The sequence below is a fragment of the Canis lupus genome, chromosome 33 (assembly GCF_003254725.2).
Source record: "Canis lupus dingo isolate Sandy chromosome 33, ASM325472v2, whole genome shotgun sequence".
In the NCBI taxonomy this organism is placed as follows: Eukaryota; Metazoa; Chordata; class Mammalia; order Carnivora; family Canidae; genus Canis; species Canis lupus.
The window spans coordinates 30,740,728-30,760,382 of NC_064275.1; the positions used below are offsets into that span (position 1 = coordinate 30,740,728).

General features: G+C 43.4%; 1 protein-coding gene and 1 long non-coding RNA gene across 18 annotated transcripts in view; one reads left to right on the forward strand and one right to left on the reverse strand.

The window, feature by feature from the left end:
* LOC112676286 (uncharacterized) overlaps positions 1–8,301 on the reverse strand; it is a 49,338-nt gene extending 41,037 nt beyond the window's left edge. For 14 of the 17 annotated variants that reach the window (XR_004811585.2, XR_004811583.2, XR_003146445.3 and 11 more), the window contains exons 1-3: positions 7,830–8,301; positions 6,747–6,965; positions 3,992–4,049 (exon numbers count right to left, since the gene is read on the reverse strand). This is a non-coding gene — a long non-coding RNA (uncharacterized LOC112676286). Of the gene's footprint in view, positions 1–3,991; positions 4,050–5,026; positions 5,177–6,746; positions 6,966–7,829 lie in introns of all 17 variants that reach the window. The other 3 variants (XR_004811576.2, XR_004811577.2, XR_007407927.1) reach the window with 2 other exon arrangements.
* Positions 8,302–8,446: 145 nt separating this feature from the next.
* PPP1R2 (protein phosphatase 1 regulatory inhibitor subunit 2) overlaps positions 8,447–19,655 on the forward strand; it is a 29,595-nt gene continuing 18,386 nt past the window's right edge. Inside the window, exon 1 of the mRNA XM_025473370.3 lies at positions 8,447–8,773. Within this exon, the coding sequence (XP_025329155.1) occupies positions 8,652–8,773 (122 nt within the window). The 5' untranslated portion in view covers positions 8,447–8,651. The remainder of the gene's footprint in view (positions 8,774–19,655) is intronic.

Sequence of the window (19,655 nt, forward strand, 5' to 3'; positions counted from 1 at the left end):
GGAAGCAGCACTGAGATGCCTGAAGATGACAGAGAGAAAGAGGCTGCATATCCAGGGAAGCTAAGGGTGACAGGGCTAGGAGACTTCGTGAGTGGAGCAGGCCTTGAGTGTGAAAGAGCTGGCCCCCGTGCCCTTTGAACTCTCTGACAGCTCGCAGAGCTGGGAGAGAAACGCTGCTAGCCTAGCTGGCTCCTAGGTGGCTCCCTAGGAGGGAAGAGCTCAGCCAGGTCCCAGAGCCTGGCAAAACTGAAAGCAGAGGGATCCCTGGGTGGCGCAGCGGTTTGGTGCCTGCCTTAGGCCCAGGGCACGATCCTGGAGACCCGGGATCGAATCCCACATCCGGCTCCCGGTGCATGGAGCCTGCTTCTCCCTCTGCCTATGTCTCTGCCCCCCTCTCTCTCTCTCTGTGACTATCATAAAATAAATAAAAATAAAAAAAAAAAAAAACTGAAAGCAGAGTTCAATGCCTGGGGATGGGTGGGGGGTAACATTTGTGCTAAATTCTACTTAGAGTTCTTTTAGCATTGACTTAATTTCATTATATCCTAATTTGTAGGTATTGTATCACATTTAGTAGGTATGCTAACTTGATTAACCAGAGGATTTTATCCCTACCCACTTCATATAAATTTTCTTTATTTCTATTCACCCCCCCCCCCATGTAGACAGAGGAAACATTAAACAAAAGCAGTTAATATTTATGCATTTGCTTCGACTTTAAAAAAAAAACACAGGGGCAGCGGACACCTGGATGGCTCAGTCAGTTAAGTATCTAACTCTGTCTCAGCTCAGGTCTCTATCTCAGCTCAGGTCTTGATCTGAGGGTCATGAGTTCAAGCCCCACCTTGTGCTCCACATGGGGAGTGAACCCTACTTAAAAAAATTTTTTTAAAGTCAGACGGAATTTATTCTGTAGCCTTAATTCATTGTTTTCTATTTGAAGAGCTCCAATAAGATCAAAGTGAGCTTCAACTATGATTACCCATAAACCTCCACAATCCTACACTGCAGCCCTTTCTAAGCAGAGAATCAAACATGCTTCTGGACCCTTGTGAAATGTGGCAAATACAATTGTTTTTGACAAGTACACTTGAGCAGTGTACTTAGGAAGACCAGAATATTAGGGGTGGGGTAGACCTTCATAACTGAGAAAAAATTAATGTGAACTAAGGTCTTATTTTGGATAGAATTGGGTTTCCAAGTCAGTAAACTATTAATGACAGGCAGTTAGAAGGAACTTTCTAGTTAGTTACCTACAATACAACAATATAGGTACCATAGTTAAAAAAAAAAAAAAATTCTGGGGACGAAACTAGTTTTTACTTTGGCTTCATTTTTAGTTCAATTTAGTTCAAGACGCTGGCCAGAAAATCCCATATGAGAAATGGTGAGAAGCAGATTCTTTTGCACCCTAGAAGATTCTTGATAAGAGATATAAAAAAAGATTATTGGAAACCTTCACCATTTCCTGCTTTATGTTTCACAGATGAGAATGTTTGCACAAAAACCACCAACCCACGTGACTCTTGCTGTTGGTTTCCCCAAACATGAGCTTCTCTCTGCAGTGTCCCTTGTCTTGCTTCCTCCTGACTTTCCTGTCCACAGGGGAGAGAGCTAGACATCAGGTGCTCTTGTGAGAGCTGTGTGTGTCCTACTGAGGGTTTCCCCCCACCTGTGTTGGCCACAGGAGAGCACCGAGGGGCTGGAATCCTATCCAGAGCACCTGCCCATGTAATAGAAACCTGACTGTCACAAAAACAGCAACTTTACTCTTAGAGCAGAGGACCAAAGCTCGGAGAGACCTAATTAAAAGTAGATGTGCGTTTAAAAAAAAAAAAAGTAGATGTGAGCATGTGTGAGCACATGGATGTGAACATGTGTTTTTAATGATGAGTTTTTGTTTGTTTGTTTGTTTGTGTTATTCATGAGAGACACAGAGAGAGGCAAAGACAGAAGCAGGAGGAGCAGGCTCCCTGCGGGGAGCTCCATGTGGGACTTGATCCCAGGACCCGGGATCACGCACTGGGCTGAAGGCTGATGCTCAAACGCTGAGCCACCCAGGCATCTCTTTGGGGTTTTTTTGGGTTGTTTTTTTTTTTTTGAAAGCATTCTGAATCTAAAGTGAAAAGAAAGAGGATGCCTGGGTGGCTCAGTGGTTGAGCATCTGCCTTTGGCTGAGATCGTGATCCCTGGAGTCCCAGGATTGAGTCCTGCATCAGGCTCCCCGCAGCGAGCCTGCCTCTGCCAATCTCTCTGTGTGTCTCATGAGTAAATAAATAAAATCTTCAAAAAAAAAAGAAAAAGTGAAAAGAAAGAAACTACTGCTGTAGTTCAGTTACTGAAACCAAGCAACATCGGGCTCCCTGCGAAAAGTCTGCTTCTCCCTCTGCCTGTGTCTCTGCCTCTCTCTCTCTGTGTCTCTCATGAATAAATAAATAAAATCTTTTTTTTTTTAAAAAAAAAGGAGGGGACACCTGGATGGCTCAGTGGTTGAGCATCTGCCTTTGGCCCAGAGCGTAATCCCAGTGTCCTGGGATCGAGTCCCACATTGGGCTCCCTGAATGGAGCCTGCTTCTCCCTTTGCCTGCGTCTCTGTCTCTCTCCGTGTCTCTCATTAATAAATAAATAAAATCTTAAGAAAAAAAAAAAAAAACCCAAGCAACAGGTAGTACCTAGGACAGGGCCTGGCACATTAAAAAGTCCTCAATAAAGACTTGACTGGTTGTTGGCAGGACAACATCTTCCTCAATGCCTCCTCCACCGTGTTCAGTAACCTTCTTTTCTATAATTTCCTTTCCAGCATTACAGCTGTTCATACCACAATCTGGCATGTGGAACAAGATGTACCATCACCTTGTTTTCCATGTTTTTAAGGGTATCACCATTTGGATGGCGAATTTCAGAACAGTTTACTCACTGCTTTGACCAACACTGGTTGAGAGCCTCCTCTGGGCAGACACCACATGAAGCTGTGCTGTTGGCAAGTGAAGGGAGAAATACACCTGCCCCAGGAGGCCCCCAGGAGACAGACAGACACAGAAATATGACCCTATGAGATATAGGAACGTGAATCATTCCTGGGGATCTCCGTGGAGGCAAAGACTGACTCGGCCCGAGTGGAGTGGGAAAGAAGGTGACTTCTGAGCTGGGGGCAATCCCAGGAGGATGGCATTTCACACAGATTGAGAAAGGCATGAAAATGTGAAGGCGCGTGGGGTGCTCTGGCACCTTGAAAAGGGTAGTGTGTCTGGTGCAAAGGGCAAAGGAAGGGGTGTGAAAAGAAACAGATGGGGCCAGATTGTGAAGGCCCAAGGAATTGGACTTTATCTTATGCGATGAGCAGTCCCTGAAGACTGAGCCCTTTGAGCAAATGATAAAAGCAGGGAAGGGTCCACTTGCTCCATGCTCAACACCACACCTGGCAAAGCAGAATTGAACTTATAAATTCAGTCTCGTTATGTAACCCAATTTTTGTTTTATTTATTTATTTATTTTTTCAATTTTTGTTTTAACATGAGACCAGTGGAATATGGAGACTGGAGCCTAGACCAACCCGGAGACTGTTAACAGATACAAATAAGATTAAATATTTGAGAAATTTCAAAGTAGAACAAATCCAAGGGAGCATAAACATAGTTATTAAAGGAAGGAATCTTCCTAGCATAAACAATGACTGTGCAGACTTCAAAATACATTTCAGGTTTCCCATGAAGTGTTTATACGGACATCATATGTATTCTGAATTAAAATCTATATACTCCCGATTCCATTATGAGTTCCCAAAATATTAAAACACAATAGGGTCTGGCGACATTAGCACAATGAAATTACAGTGTATGGCACTGCTTGCTTACTTCTTGGGATAATTTATAAACCAGACCAGTTGACACGTATGGGAAATTTATAGTCACAAAAAAACTGAGTGATTTCTGGCAAGGCACAAAATAAATTTGTGGCTTAGCCAAGAAAATAATTCACATTTCCTACTTACCATTCCCAGGCTCTCCACGATAGTTCTTCTGCCTTCTTTTATCTTTCCTTTTTTTAGCCTGAAAGGTTTTGAGAAAAGTAAATGCTTCTTGAGATTCCCTCAATTTAACCAGTTTTTAAAGGGTCAGGATACATTTGGAAACTAACAAAACCTCCGTATACCTGACACATCTACGTTCTGTATTTGGGCACCCCGGGGGCTCTTGGGGTAAGGCTAAGGAATCTTCTTGGTAGATGTCTTTGATGAGAACAGTGAAAAGTTCCAAATCAAAGTCATTTTTTTAAAGCAGAAAATGAGGAGTGCTTGGTGGCTCAGAAGGTCGCAGTAGTCTGTCTTGGGCTCAGGTCGTGATCCCAGGGGCCTGCTCAGTGGGGAGCCAGCTTCTCTTTCTGTTGCTCCCACCCTGCTTGTACTCGGTCTCTCTCGAGCGAATAAAAAAATATTTAAAAATAATAAAGCAGAAAATGCTTCATCTTTGTTCTCGGCTTTCTCTCTTTTTGAACACTTTTTGTATTTTATTTAAATAATCTTGTCCCTGCTACTATGAATTTCTACCACGTATACTACAAAATCTGTGATTCTCCTGTCCTGTTGGAGGGATTACTTGAAAAGGAAATGAATAATGTGCTATTCTTGGCAGGGAAAGAGGTGCTGCTGACCCGTGGTCATTAAGGCACAACTTTTGGATATTGTTCCAGAGGTCGGGAGGCAAGTACTGTCATTTCTCTGCTCATGGAACCTGGTTGATGACTTGGGCAGCCTGGGTGGAGCCAGCCACTGAAGCCCTTGCTAGGTTTGAAACTCTGTTCTTGGTGAGAAACCAAGCGGTATTGGCCTCAGTTAGCCAATTTCAATGAGCAGAGAACCAAGTGGCTTCGCCACATTAAAAATATCTCCTGTCCTCCTTTCCATATGTAGCATTGAATCAGGCAACCATGATGACGTCTTCAAAAAGAAAGCAGGAATAATTGTGAGATAATCCTTAACCATGACTGTATTTTTAAATACACGATTTGCCTTGAGCTCGCTAGTTACCTCCAGAAGCTGGATCCACGATGGAAGATTCCATCCACAATCCATCTCTTGGCAGCTGAACCCTCAACATTCAGGAAATAATACAAATCCAGCCAAATTTAGTGTTTGGGCTGTTTTGTCCAGATGACTTCCTGCCCTGTAAGAGTGGATCTCGGCGAGGTATAGAAGGAGAGGTCTATTTAGAGACACTTGGAAATCTCTGGGCTACCCTGAGCAATCAAGTGGTTCAATTATTTTAAAATATAAGGAAGGAAAAGCTGTACTGGCACTCACAGTCTTGCAAACGAACATTTTATTATTTTTTTATTATTTTTTATTTATTTATTTAAAAAATTTTTTTTTAATATTAAGAAAGTCCTCTTTGTCTGCATTCACTTTGAGGGGGTTGGGATTGGAAGAAATAATACAAGAGACAAAGTTTGAATTTTGATGAGGGAAACTTTTTTTCAAGGTTCTTCAGATAACTCTTCATTACTTCCCATTACAATGTATTTTAATTTATGAACTGTAATAAAACGCATTAGGTCATACTATGGCAGCCCTTTTCATGAGAGGGTCTCAAAGCAAGGCAGTGCTTAATTAGGGGCCAAGTCACAGGTTCAGGGAGGTGACTGTGGGCCCAAGCAGGAACAAAGCAAGTCTGCCCAATAATTTAGAATATGATAGGAGGTTTTGTGTATTCCCTTGAAAACAGGATTACCACTGCTGACCTGGGCTCCTGCTGACAGGGCAAGAGAGGCAACACAGGTGTGAGAAAACGTGGTGGAAAGGCCTCCGGAAGGGAGGTGGCCATCCTGCTTCCCCTTTAATGAGAACCTTCCCTCTGCCCCAGGAGCTGGGCAGGGCTGTTGGGGTGTGAGGTCAGATCCAACTGTGGCGAGGGAAGAGGGCCACCGGGAATCTGTGGCTTGGAACAGAGGAGGGGCCCAAAGTGGCTGTGGAGGGCTCTCCTGGGGAAATCCCTGCGGGCAACCCCAGGGGGCCCTTGGCTGACAAAGCTATTCCTTTCTGCCCTTCCTGCTCACTTCCCCTCCATTATCTTCACTCAGCAGGCCCAGTTCCATGCTGGGATCTCAGCGAGATGCTGGGGGCCAGACAATAGAAGCAGAATGGTTCTCAGGAACCCTGAAGTCATGTCCCAGGAGCAGGGTTCTAAGGACCTGAACTGTGTTGCTCCTTAAGGCACAGAGCCTGTGTTAAGGAGGATGAGATGTGGGTCCCAGAGATAGGAGTTGACGAGCAGGCTGCCATTGGGGTAATTACCCCCGGCCACGTTCTCTCACCCTACTCCCTACCCCGGTGGCCCAAGATTGCTCAGAACCAGGTGTCAGCTCAACCTGAGGAAGAACTTTCTGAGTCAGAACTGTCCACAGATAGAGTGAGCTGTGTTGGCGGGCATGGCAAGCTCCTGGCCTCTGGGTACTGGAGAAGAGGCTAGGTAGCTACTGGTGGGATTGACAAGATCCCTTCCAGACCTGTGGTCTATGAATCCCCAAGGGGCCGGTCTCTTGGAGGCGGCAGCTCTGGGTGAACTGGTCTGCTCTGATCTGGTGGGTCATGAGGATGATAAGGCCTGACCAGGAAATGGTGGTAGGAGAAAGCCTGGTGATGAGGGAGTTGGGAACTGGGGGTTGGAGGAGGAGGAGGAGGAGGGAAAGGGGTGCATAGGGCTGCCATAACAAACTGGGAACCTTTCAACAGCAGAAATTTAGAGTCTTACTGTTCTGAAGCTAGAAGTCCAAAGTCAAGGTGTCAGCAGGACTGGTGTCTTCTGAGAGCTCTAAAGGAGAATCTGTTCCCTCCTGCTCCCGGCTTTCGAGAGCCCCTGGACTTCCTTGGCTTAGAGATGCATCACTCCACTCCTCTGTCATCACATGGTGTCCTCCTTGTCTTCATATGGCCAGCTTCTTCCAGGGACATATCTTATGAGGGTCCCACCCTATTCCAGTATGACCTCGTGTTAATTTAACTAATTAGATCTGCATTTATCCTATTTCTTTTTTTTTTTTAATTTTTATTTATTTATGATAGTCACACAGAGAGAGAGAGGCAGAGACACAGGCAGAGGGAGAAGCAGGCTCCATGCACCAGGAGCCCCACGTGGGATTTGATTCCGGGTCTCCAGGATTGTGCCCTGGGCCAAAGGCAGGTGCTAAACCGCAGCGCCACCCAGGGATCCCCATTTATCCTATTTCCAAATAAGTTTTCACTCCGAGGTACCCCAACATATCTTATTTTTTAAGGTGACACAATTCAATCCATAGCAGGAAGCGACTTGCTTAATCTCTAGCACCTCAACTTTTCCCATCTGTACAGCTCCTGGTGCTGACACTGAATGGAGAGAGGCTGGGTGGCCGGAGTGGACACACTCCCTCTGCTAGCCCTAGCTTCACTTTATTTACAGCGTAGTTCTGAGGTGGTTCCCAGGGCTTCAAAGTTCTGTCCTTTCCTGTTCTCCACAGAATCCCTGTCTCCTCACACCATCCACAACACTCCCAACCTGGACACCCACTTTTCCTGACACCCTAGAATCTGAAGCTCTCTCCTCTCATCAAAGTCCTCTCTGAGATCTTTCCTTCACACTCAGGCACAGAATAACTTGGACTTGGGGAGGGTGTGTGTGTGTGTGTGAGGTTTTGGTGTTTTGTTTTGTTTTGTTTTGTTTTGTTTTTCTCCTTTGGGATTCTTCTGACCCAAGTACCTAGACAGCATCCAAGATTTCTGGCCTATTTCATCCAGTGTTGGACAGCTGAGTACCTTAAGTGAATTTCCTAGATTTTTTTAGGAAGACAGAGTTATGTACCACAATTGTACAAATTTATGCCTGGGATACCTTCCATAGGATCAGGAGCACATGGGGAGAGACCAGACTCCCAGACCCCGGAGGTCCCAAGTCTCCAGTTGTAGGACCACACGCTATGGTTGTGTGACAGTGATGGCCAGGTCGCCCTCCTCGGCCCCTTAGCCGCTCCGACGGTAAACCAGGTCAGGCTATTTCCAGGCTGGCATTCTATGATCTCACAAAAGTCAGTATTCCGTGATTTCATGCTAGGTCTCCAAGGCCCCTGCTAGTGCTGATGTTGCATGAATTTATGGTAGCTGAAAGTTTGCGGGTAAAGGGAAGGGAAGAGGTGGCCCCTACGTGATCCCCCTAGAAACCAGGCAACGGCTTCGTGGAACAACGTCACCGGGAACGCAGACTCGGGACGGGGGCAGCGCGGGGGCCGGGAGGGGCCCTGATCCGCTGCGCTGGTCCTGGGCGCCCCGGCGGGGGCGTGGCCAGCGGGGCCGGGGGCGTGGCCAGCGGGGTCCGGGGGCGGGGCCCGGGGCGTGGCGGGGGCGGACTCTGCGCTGGCCCCGCCCCGCCCTAGATATCGCGAGAGGGCGGGTCCGCGCGGCGTCGGCGTCGGCGTCGGCGTCGCTCCCGCGCTGGGGCGCTAGGCCGGCTGTGCTCGGCGGCGGCGGCGGCGGCGGGTCCCTGCGTCGCCACAGCGCTCCGGGCCGTCTCCGCGCAGCGGGCGCGGCCGCCTTGGCCCCGGGCGGGCTCCGCGGCTCCCGGCGAGTGCCTCCCCCTCCCGGCCCGCGCCGGGCAGCGACGCTGAGCCGACCGCCGGAGCGCCGGGCAATGGCGGCCTCCACGGCCTCGCACCGGCCCATCAAGGGGATCCTGAAGAACAAGGCTGCCGCGGCCTCCTCGGTGCTGGCCTCGGCCGAGCAGCCCGGCAGGAGCGTCGACGACGAGCTCAGGTGAGAGCCGGCGCGGCCGCCGCGGGCCCGGGGCGCGCTCCCTCCCCGCCTGACCCCGACCCTGACCCCGACCCCGCCCGGACCGCGACCCCGGACCCGGACCCGGACCCGGACCGCGACTCCGAGCCTCCCTCCCCCGACCCCGGGCCTCCCTCCCCGGACCCCGAGCCCCACCCCCGGATCTGGACCCGGACCCCGGACCGCGACCCCGGGCCCTGACCTCACCCCCGGACTCGGACCCCCCGACCCGAACCTGGACCGCGACCCCAGGCCCCTCTCCCCGACCCCGGGCCCTGACCCCACCCCCGGCCGCGACCGCGACCCCGGACCGCAGACTGCCCCCCCCCCCCCGGACCGACCTCGACCCCGGGCGCCGACCCCACCCCGACCCAGACCCTGGGCCCGACCGCGGACCCCCTCCCCCGGCCGCGACCGCGACCCCGGGCCCCGACCGCACCCCGACCCGGACCCCGGACTCCCCTCTGCCCCGGCCCCGCCCCGGCCACCAGATCCGGACGCCACCCCCGGCCCCGACCGCGGACCATCCCCCGGCCCCGGCCCCGGCCCCGATCCCCACCCGGTCCCCGCCCCCGGGTCCCCGCTCGCCAGCCGGGCCGCCGGTACAGGGACCAGGGACGGTCCAGGCAGGAGCTGTGACGTTGGCCGCTTTCTAACCCTCTTTAAAAAGTGTACGCGCGCACGGAGTGTTTTTTAAGCAAACACCTGACCTTTGAGCTTTGGGGAATTGGGACTCAAGAAAGTTTCAAAGATTCACCTGTTAAGCGTTTGCTGTTTCTTAACCTCGTATCCGAGGCATCTAAAATTCTTCGGGAATAAAAACCTTTGCTTGGCTTGAGAACCCTTTAGGATCTAGTCTGGGGCCAATACGAGACCCCTCCGTAAAAGAGACCCTTTCCCCCCGTTTGTCTCATGGAGCTTCCACAGTCGTTCCTTTTTAGGGGAGCATTATCGAAGCATCAAGCCACCCCCACGTCTTAGATCGTGGTTTGTCATTATCTCTACGCTAAGAGAAACCGAGAATTTTCGAGTCTTTGGTCTGTATTTAATGGAAATCTGCGTATTGCTGATTAGTTTCGCATCTGCAACGAGTTAGGAGCGTTTTCTAGTCTCTGTTCCTCTTGGAAGACCTAAGCTCAGAACAGTCGGGAGGAGCAGCTTGCAGTGGTCCGGCGGTGTTGGACATACTCACCCTGTAAAAAATGCCCCACAGCATTGTGTGTGATAGGAAATGATCGGAAACGATCCAAGGACTTAAGCAATTAAGAAGGACTCCTGTTAATTATGGTACATTGATGTAATGAAACCACATACCACTCTTTTAAAAAGAGCAAGGTAGGGATCCCTGGGTGGCGCAGCGGTTTGGCGCCTGCCTTTGGCCCAGAGCGTGATCCTGGAGACCCGGGATCGAATCCCACGTCGGGCTCCCGGTGCATGGAGCCTGCTTCTCCCTCTGCCTGTGTCTCTGCCTCTCTCTCTCTCTGTGACTATCATGAATAAATAAAAATTTAAAAAAAAATAAAAAGAGCAAGGTAGATGTCCATGCACAGCAGATACCCCAGGTGCAATGCTCAATGGAAAGAAAGTAGTACTGTACGCGTAGTGTAAAATACACCCCTGGATTAGAAGTGCTAGGAGCCTTGGGTGTTACAAGATACTAAAAACACAAAGATTCTATATTCTAGAAACCAGGCTTAAGAGAAGTCGTCGTCGAAATCTGTAAAGTTGTAGAGCTAAAACGACGGCATTTGTAAAAACTTGGAATATTGCAACTGGAGCACACCTGTTTAAATAATCAGTTTAGGACTATAAAAGGAGCCACTCCTTGGTGGTGGTAAATTTATAGAGATTTGTTTTACCTTGAAGAAAACATTAAGTAGGATGACAGCTTAGAATCATGGCCCCTCTGGGATTGGAAAGGACCTTAATGTGTCTCACAACTCCTGCACTCCCACTCTCTTGGATGCTTGACTTAAATTCTCTAACAAGAAATTTTCAAGCCTCTATTTTGGGTACACGGCTTCAAATGGGAATTGGTGAGGAATGATGGTTGTAGGTTACTGAATTAAGAAAACAGAATCTCCCAGGAACATGGGGAAGGCAGGACGACTAAGATAGTTAACAAAGCCAACTTTAGAAAGCTCTTGCACAGTTTCAGAGTATTGGACAGCAAGAGTATCCTCCTCACGGGCATTATGTTAGTTATTCTTGGTGTGAGCTGCTTTTTGTTTGGCTACCAAGTGGCTTATTGTTTTCTTCTCTTTCTCTTCCTTATCTTTACTTATTCTTTTTATTTTTTTTTAAGATTTTATTTATTTATTCATGAGAGACACAGAAGCAGAGACAGAGGGAGATGCAGGCTCCCTGTGAGCCCAATGTGGGACTCGATCTCTGGACCCAGGATCACGCCCTGAGCGGAAGGCAGACGCTCAACTGCTGAGCCACCCAGGTGTCTCTTATCTTTACTTATCTTTCCTCAACTTTCATCTGCCATAATTTCCTGGTCTTAATGGGTTAGCCTCTTTCTGTAATTGGCTAAGGTTTACTTCCAGGTCTTTCTACCTTGAAAGCCACTATTCTAGGCTGCCAGAAGGACAGATTCACATAAAACAGGCCATTTATGCGGATCCCTGGGTGGCTCAGTGTTTTAGCACCTGCATTTGGCTCAGGGCTTGATTCTGGGATCTCCAGATCAGTCCTGCATCAGGCTCCCTGCATGGACCTTGCTTCTCTCTCTGTGTCTCTGCCTCTCTCTCTCTCTCTCTCTCTGTGTGTGTGTGTGTGTCTCTCATGAATAAATAAAATCTTAAAAGGGGGGGACTATTTGCAAGGTTCCAAGGTGGATGATTTTGATTGACTTATCTAGTTAGAGGGTTAGACAGCACTTAAATCTTCAAAAGGAACTACTAAACTCGAATTCATGGAGGTTCATGAGGTTTGTAATTAACTAGTAAAAGGGGATGGACTTTTTCATTAGTGTTATCTGACTAAAGCAAAGAAAACTTTTAATACAGTACATATTATTTATGTCACAGCTTATGCAAACATAATTAGCAACTTTATGAGAGCCTTTTTGAGCAGAAATGATAAAAGTATAATTGAACCCTCTTTGTAATGTTTGTCATTTAATTACGAGTATTCCCCTTTTCCTATAAAAATGACTGAGAAGGGCAGCCCCAGTGGTCCAGCCCTTTAGCGCCGCCTTCCGCCCGGGGTGTGATCCTGAAGACCTGGGATCGAGTCCCTTGTCGGGCTCCCTGCATGGAGCCTGCTTCTCCCTCTGCCTTTGTCTCTGCCTCTCTCTCTCTCTCTCTACCTGTTGTGAATAAATAAAATCTTAGAAAAAAAAATAAAAAGGATTGAGAATAAATAGTTTTTTGTTTTTTTTTTTTTTAATTTTTATTTATTTACGATAGTCACAGAGAGAGAGAGAGAGAGAGGCAGAGACACAGGCAGAGGGAGAAGCAGGCTCCATGCACTGGGAGCCCGACGTGGGATTCGATCCTGGGTCTCCAGGATCGCGCCCTGGGCCAAAGGCAGGCGCCAAACCGCTGCGCCACCCAGGGATCCCTAAATAGTTTTTTTAATTACAATACACTTAAAATCCAGAAACTACTGAGTGTAGTGTAATGATTTAACTTTAAATGTTGGAACAGAGTATAAGGCAAAAGACTCCTATTATGAAAATGACCAGGATCTAAGTCAATTCTTGTTATTCTCAGTAGTTCTGTTCTATATAATCACCACAAATTCTGAATTAGTGAATACTGAACCATTGCGCCTAGGGAAAGTACAGAGTTAGCTTCCTTCTTGCTCTTAGAACACTCGACAGCACTTTAGCAGTACACTTGGGAGCCGTTTAAAACAACGCAGTCAACAAAACACAAAAAAGTAAAAAAATGGTACTAAATGGACTGCAGAAGAGATACTTCTAGTTGAGAGCTAGAACAACAAGAAAAATATCAATCACCTTGTTTAACAGCTGGGAAGATATAGTGACTCAGAATTTTTCTGGTCCTGTGCATGTCTGTGAGAGAGAAAGTACCTCACGTACTGATTTTGGAGGTAACAAATTTTATCAAGTAGGCAAATTTGCAAATACAGAATCTGCAAATGACTCTTTATTGGTGCCTTTATCAAGTAAAATGCAGTGGTAATTTCCTTTTTCTGTACATACCACTTCATCCCCTCTTCATTAGTTCTGAGGATATTGTTCAACATATCATTGTATTTAACATGAATAGATGTTACCAACGGATTTTTTCTAAGGTCAGAAGTTGAGTTGTCTTATTCCAAGTACCTCTAAGCTTTTTTATTATGTATCTTTTTAGTAGGAAAAATTCAAATATTCTTCAGATATGTTTGTTTATAAAATATCTCATATATTACTATCATTAGATAATGTTTCAAGGCTCACTGTACACTTAAAGTGAGATTCGTATAATGCCATATTTCAAATAGTCTTAAATTTTTTTTAACCTATTCTTGTCAAACTTTTTTTTTTGTCTCAGTGCTGTTATTTTCTATTTATGCTTTGCATTGGTACTGTTACCTTCAGTGAATGGTCTCTTGTCATGCCATTTTTTGAGGGTTAGTTCAATTACAGCTGGGTAGAATCTGTAAATCCCCATAATCAGGAATAGATAAATCTCGGTATATTGTATCACAGTATTAGTTAGAACATCAATGTCATCTCCTATGATGTTAGAACTCCCGTGCTATCAGGATACCTTGAATATGGTGTATAACTTACAAAGGTCTAAAATAATAGATGTATTGAGTAGGTATGTGCATTTCATCAAATACAAAAAACCATTGATTCTAAAATATACCATGATTTTATGTACCACCAGAAAAGAAAATACTATCAGTTATAAGATGCTATCCATTTTAAAATGTTTTCAGAGGGATTAAAATGAGAATGTGCATTTTGAATTGAAGATAAGAAATTAAATGTTACTAAAATCTATTTTATGAGAAGTGTTATTACAGATTAGTGATTAATCTGGGGTAGAGTGCCTAGGTTTGGATACTTTTTTTTTTAATTCAGTTAGTCTGTCTACTACTTAGTAGTTCTGTGACTTCCAGTGACTTGTACATTATATCCATGCATAGTTTAATTATTAAACAAGTTAACAAATGTAAGGTGTTTAACTCAGTACCTCATCCTCAAATGTTAATCTTATTCAAGTAGAAATAAATACAGGAATCTAATTTTTCCCCCATCTCAGTAGGTTGTTTTATACAATATGCTTTGACGTCACTATGTTCTATTCAAATTCTATAGTACTCTTAGGTAATGTAGGCAACTTCTGCCTGAAAACATTGCACTTGAATTAATTTCCTTTAATATAATTTTAAATAAACATGCTTCAACTTCGTCTTTTTCTGCCTCTAAAGGGATACAGGTTCTAAAGCCTCGCTGAGTAAAGCTTTCCAAAAGTGACTTTTTGATTACTGATTGCTTTTATTGTAAACTGTTACTTTAATTGTTCAGTAATTGTGCCAAGCTTCAAAGTCTTGTATTTTGTCAACTTATGTATGTTGAATCTTTATATAAAGAAAAATACCATTTCTTGAAGTGTGCAATTAAAGTTTAACATCTTGAAGCAAAATCCTGCTTCCTACTTCAAGCATGGCTTAAAACTTATCAAATGAGCAAGTCACAAGCAACAAGGAGTACAAGTAGGTCTTTGAGGTGGTATCATATGAGCTATCAGAGTGAAAGTGAGAAGGGGTGACTTTTTCTGGACCAAATTTGGACTGCAGGATATCCAGTCTTCCAAGAGGGAGAGGGAACATGAAACACCAGCGGGTGCTTTCATCCTCCCAGCAGATCTGTGATGTAAGTGGTGGTGCCCCTGTTTTTTCTAGGTAGAGATAATGAACTACAGAAGGTCATACAAGCAGCTTGGCATTAAACTCGCTTTCTTCGCCTTTTGGATTTTGCTACTCTATAACTAACATTAATTCTGCCAAAATGTTATAGATGCTAATTTCCAGATTTAGTGTTCTCTGCTGACAGTTTTCTTCTACTTCACTACTTTCAACCTAAGAATTCCTGGCATGCTTTGTAGCCTAGTGTTTTATGGCCTTATTTTAAATTTATGTTTTTGCAAGATATTGTTCTCTTCTTTAGAGCTGAATAATTCTAAGAATTTCTATTGCTCTTAGTATTGTGTTGAGGAAGTGGAGTAAATCTTTGAATATATGAAACTTTAGTTCTTTTATTTATTTATTTATTTATTTATTTTTACCTTTTTTTTATTACTTCTTTTAATAGTGGAAAGTAAACTACAGGACAGGAAGAATTTGAGTTACATACAATGTGATTATAATGTTAATATCTGATATATATCTTTGGTTTACATGTACATAGCATGGTTTAAGTCTTTAAGTTTGAGTAAGTTCTTTATGTTTTCCTACAACATTGTAAGTCTATATATTAATGTATGAGAACTTGCTCATATTTATTTATTTATTTATTTTTTTTTTAACTTGCTCATATTTAAATGTAAAGAACTTAGATATATAAGAGAAGGTTTTCAATAGAAAGGCAAAGGATATTAACATAATTCATAAAAGGAAGGGAAAGTGACCAGCATTTTTTCATATTTATAAGGTAATGATCAAAGAAACATAAAATAGTTTTTAAATGATGATTTGTTCCTGCTCAGGTGGAGATAACATATACACAAATACCCAATCTTGGCAAAGTTTTGGTAACTAGTGGGGGCATTACATATTGTTCTCTCCTTTAAAACTATTTGGCAATGTGGAGTGAACCCTAAAGCTCTTGATAAATGTTAACCCAGATATGCCGATCTAGGAAATTATCCTAAAAATATCATTGAATAGAATATGCACAAGTGGGGATCCCTGGGTGGCGCAGCGGTTTGGCGCCTGCCTTTGGCCCAGGGCACGATCCTGGAGACTGGGATCAAATCCCACCTCGGGCTCCCAGTGCATGGAGCCTGCTTCTCCCTCTGCCTGTGTCTCTGCCTCTCTCTCTCTCCTCTCTGTGCATTCTCATGAATAAATAAATAAAATCTTAAAAAAAAAAAAAAAGAATATGCACAAGTATGTTCATTTCTGCTTCATTCTTGATAGGAAAAACTTGGGTTCAATATAAATATCTAAGATTTGGTGAATGGTTTATTATTGAGTATTATGCAGTTTTTAAAAACTAAAGACTTGAGGGCAGCCCAGTGGCTCAGCGGTTTGGCGCCACCATCAGCCAGGGGTGTGATCCTGGGGACCTGGGATCGAGTCCCATGTCAGGCTCCCTGCGTGGAGCCTGCTTCTCCCTCTGCCTGTGTCTCTGCCCCTCTCTCTCTCTCTCTCTCTCTCTGTCTCTCATGAGGAAATAAATAAAATCTTTAAAAAAAAAAAACAAAAAAACTAAAGACTTGAGATGCCTGGGTGGCTCAGCAGTTGAGCATCTGCCTTCGGCCCAGGGTGTGATCTTGGGGTCCCGGGATCCAGTCCCATGTCAGGCTCCCTGCAGGGAGCTTGCTTCTCCCTCTGCCTGTGTCTCTGACTGTGTCTCTGTGTCTCTCATGAATAAATAAATAAAATCTTTTTAAAAATAAGTAAATAAAAACTAAAGATTAGAAAATACAAATGGCTTATAATAAAATATGTATACTAATAGCTTCCATATTAGTATATGCATTTTTATATGGTGTGTCTATTATTTTATATATGTACACAGTATTTATATTTTTATATATTTTGATAGCGTATATATTTTATGTAATATGTGTTATATAATGAAAGAATTTGCAGAAGTCAAAACTGTTAGTGGGTTAGGGTGGTGGGATTATATCATTATTAAATTTTATCCTCAATTTTTAGAAAGCCTTTCTACTTGTATCCTTTAGTTCTGTTTTTCCTGTTATCTTACAAAACAGATATATGGAGTATTTGGGTTTCCACCCATTAGAGAAGCCTTTTAAACTCCTAATGACCTATATCATTCTTCTATCTTAATTGGTAATGATGAGAAGTTTCCACTTTTAATTCAGTATTGTTAACATCATTTAGGAAATAACTTGTTTCATTTTGAAGTTAGGGAGTACCTAACAAGGTTATTAATATGTGTATATTTTAAAGTTTTTTTTTTTTTAAAGATTTTATTTATTTATTCATGAGAGACGCAGAGAGAGAGGCAGAGATACAGGTAGAAGGAGAAGCAGGCTTCCCGCAAGGAGCCCAATATGGGATTCAATCCTGATCCCAGGATCATGCCCTGAGCCGAAGGCAGATGCTCAACCCCTGAGCCATCCAAGTATGCCTATTTTAAAGTATTTTAGGGCAGCCCAGGGGGCTTAGCGGTTTAGCGCCGCCTTCAGCCTAGGGTGTGATCCTGGAGACCTGGGATTGAGTCCCATGTCGGGCTCCCTCTATGGAGCCTGCTTCTCCCTCTGCCTGTGTCCCTGTGTCCCTGTGTCTCTCTCTCTCTCTCTCTCTCTCCCCCTCCCTCATAAATAAATAAAATCTTTAAAAAAAAATAAAGTATTTTAAATGTAATGTAATACAAACATGGGAAGGTGTGTCAAATGTAATTCTAAAGTTTAAGAAATTATAAAATTATAAATTATGCATTCTATAAAATGCCCTCTGTAATCGCCTTCCTAGTCAAGAAAAAGAATGTTTCCATCACTTCAGGAATGTCCTCTGCTGTTTCCAATCTCAGTCTTTCCTCTCCTGGCCCCCAACATAACTGTCTTGACTTTTATGGTAATCACATAAGTAAGTATACATCCCTGTACTCTTTAGTTTTGCCAGCTTTTGAACTTTATATAGAGATGTGCTGGCTTTGTTTTACAGTATCTTTACTAGGAAATCTTAATAGGACTCTATTAATACAGGTTTTATGAAACTTTTACCTGTCCTTCTGTATCTGACTGGCATTTATCCTCAGCTCTCATTTCAGGCATTTGTCTCAGGAGGGAATGTTTTTTTTTTTTTTTTTTAAAGATTTTATTTATTCATTCATAGAGACAGAGAGAGAGAGAGAGGAAGAGACACAGGCAGAGGGAGAAGCAGGCTCCATGCAGGGAGCCTGAAGTGGGACTCGATCCAGGGTCTCCAGGATCATGTCCTAGGCTGCAGGCGGCGCTAAACCGCTGCACCACGGGGGCTGCCCGAGGGAATGTTTAATTACAGTATCCTGGGTCTCTCTTTGCTTATTAATTGGATTCCTTTCTTCACAAACTTTTTTGAGGGTTAGTTCAATTACAACTGGATAGAATCCGTACCATAATCAGGAATAGATAAATCTCAGTATATCATATCACACTGTTCATCTAGTTAGAACATCTCTGATTTTCCTAAAGCATGTGTACATTTCACCATGATTCATGTCTGCTGTCTAAATCTTTAGAAACCGGGATCCCTGGGTAGCTCAGTGGTTTGGAACCTGCCTTCGGCCCAGGGTGTGATCCTGGGGTCCCCAGATCGAGTCCCCCATCGGGCTCCCTGCATGGAGCCTGCTTCTCCCTCTGCCTGTGTCTCTGCCTCTCTGTCTGTGTCTCTCATGAGTAAATACATAAAATCTTTAGAAATGTATCTCTTCACTATGAGTTTCCTTATATAGTGCGAGTAGACCTAGCCATTTAGAAAGCAAATCTTTCTAAAATATCACAGAAATTTGTAGATAAGAACTAGTTAGCCAAGTGTCTGAAACTAGACTTAGTTGAATACGAAACTGGTTGCTTTTTAGAAAAATTCATTCTGAATTTTGCATGGCAAGGTGGAAGGCATTAAGTACAAAAGCAGTTTTAAACATTTCTTCAAGACCATCCCAGCATTAAGGGATATTCCTGTTAGTGAAGTAAACCAGATGTTCTTCCTTGCAACCAAAGAACATTATGCCAAAAACTAAATTGTATGTAGACTCACATTACACGCATTTAAGTTTTTGGTGTAATAATTTTAACCATAATTATTTTGATTCTTACACACTGTATTGAAATGTTAAAAAGAAAGTTGGTTCTTTTAAACCAATTTTTTAAATATTAGTAATGAACAGAATAAATAAAATACTGCATTACCATATAGCAGACTTTTTAAAAAATAAATATCAGCAAAAGCAAGAAGTCTCTCCAGAGAAAAATTAAATAAATAAATAAACATTTCTTCAGAATGACCTTTCTCAACCCATTCTCTGCAGTGCTAAGTGAGATAGTTTCAGGAATTTTAACCTAAAACTTTAGATTTTAAAGTCCTAAAACCTTCTTATGTTTGTACGGTACTTTTAAATTTTATTTATTTATTTATTATTATTTATTTATTTATTTATTTTTATTTTATTTTATTCTATTTTTTGTATAGTACTTTTATAATTTGATTTCACAGACATTATTTCAGTTGATTCTCACAACAATCCTGTATTGTAATAAAGGCTGTTACTAAAACTCCCATATTATAATTTCCATGTAGAGTAAATATAGCCCAAGAGTGGGTGTTGTTGGACTTGCCTGTAGTCACAGGACTAGTGAAAGGTAACTAGAACTTGAACCTTAAACATCTGTCTCCCAGTTAAGCTGTTGTGGTTTTTTTTTTTACTACCACAAGACCAATTATGTATTAACTCAGCAGCTACACACCTAAAGAAATCAATATTATAAAGAGGGTTTAATTTTCCCAGTTTAGTTCACTCAAGTGTTGTATTTTTGTTTTGTTTTGTTTTGTTTTTTTGTTTGTTTGTTTTGTTTTTTAGTACTAGTAAGATTTAAATTTGATTAGTTGAAATTTCAGGTCCATTCCATGCTGAGTTTAAAAAGGGGAAAAAAACTAATAAATATTGTTTCTGTATTTCAGTTAATGACTGATATGTCTTAATTTTTAGCTTCTTAAC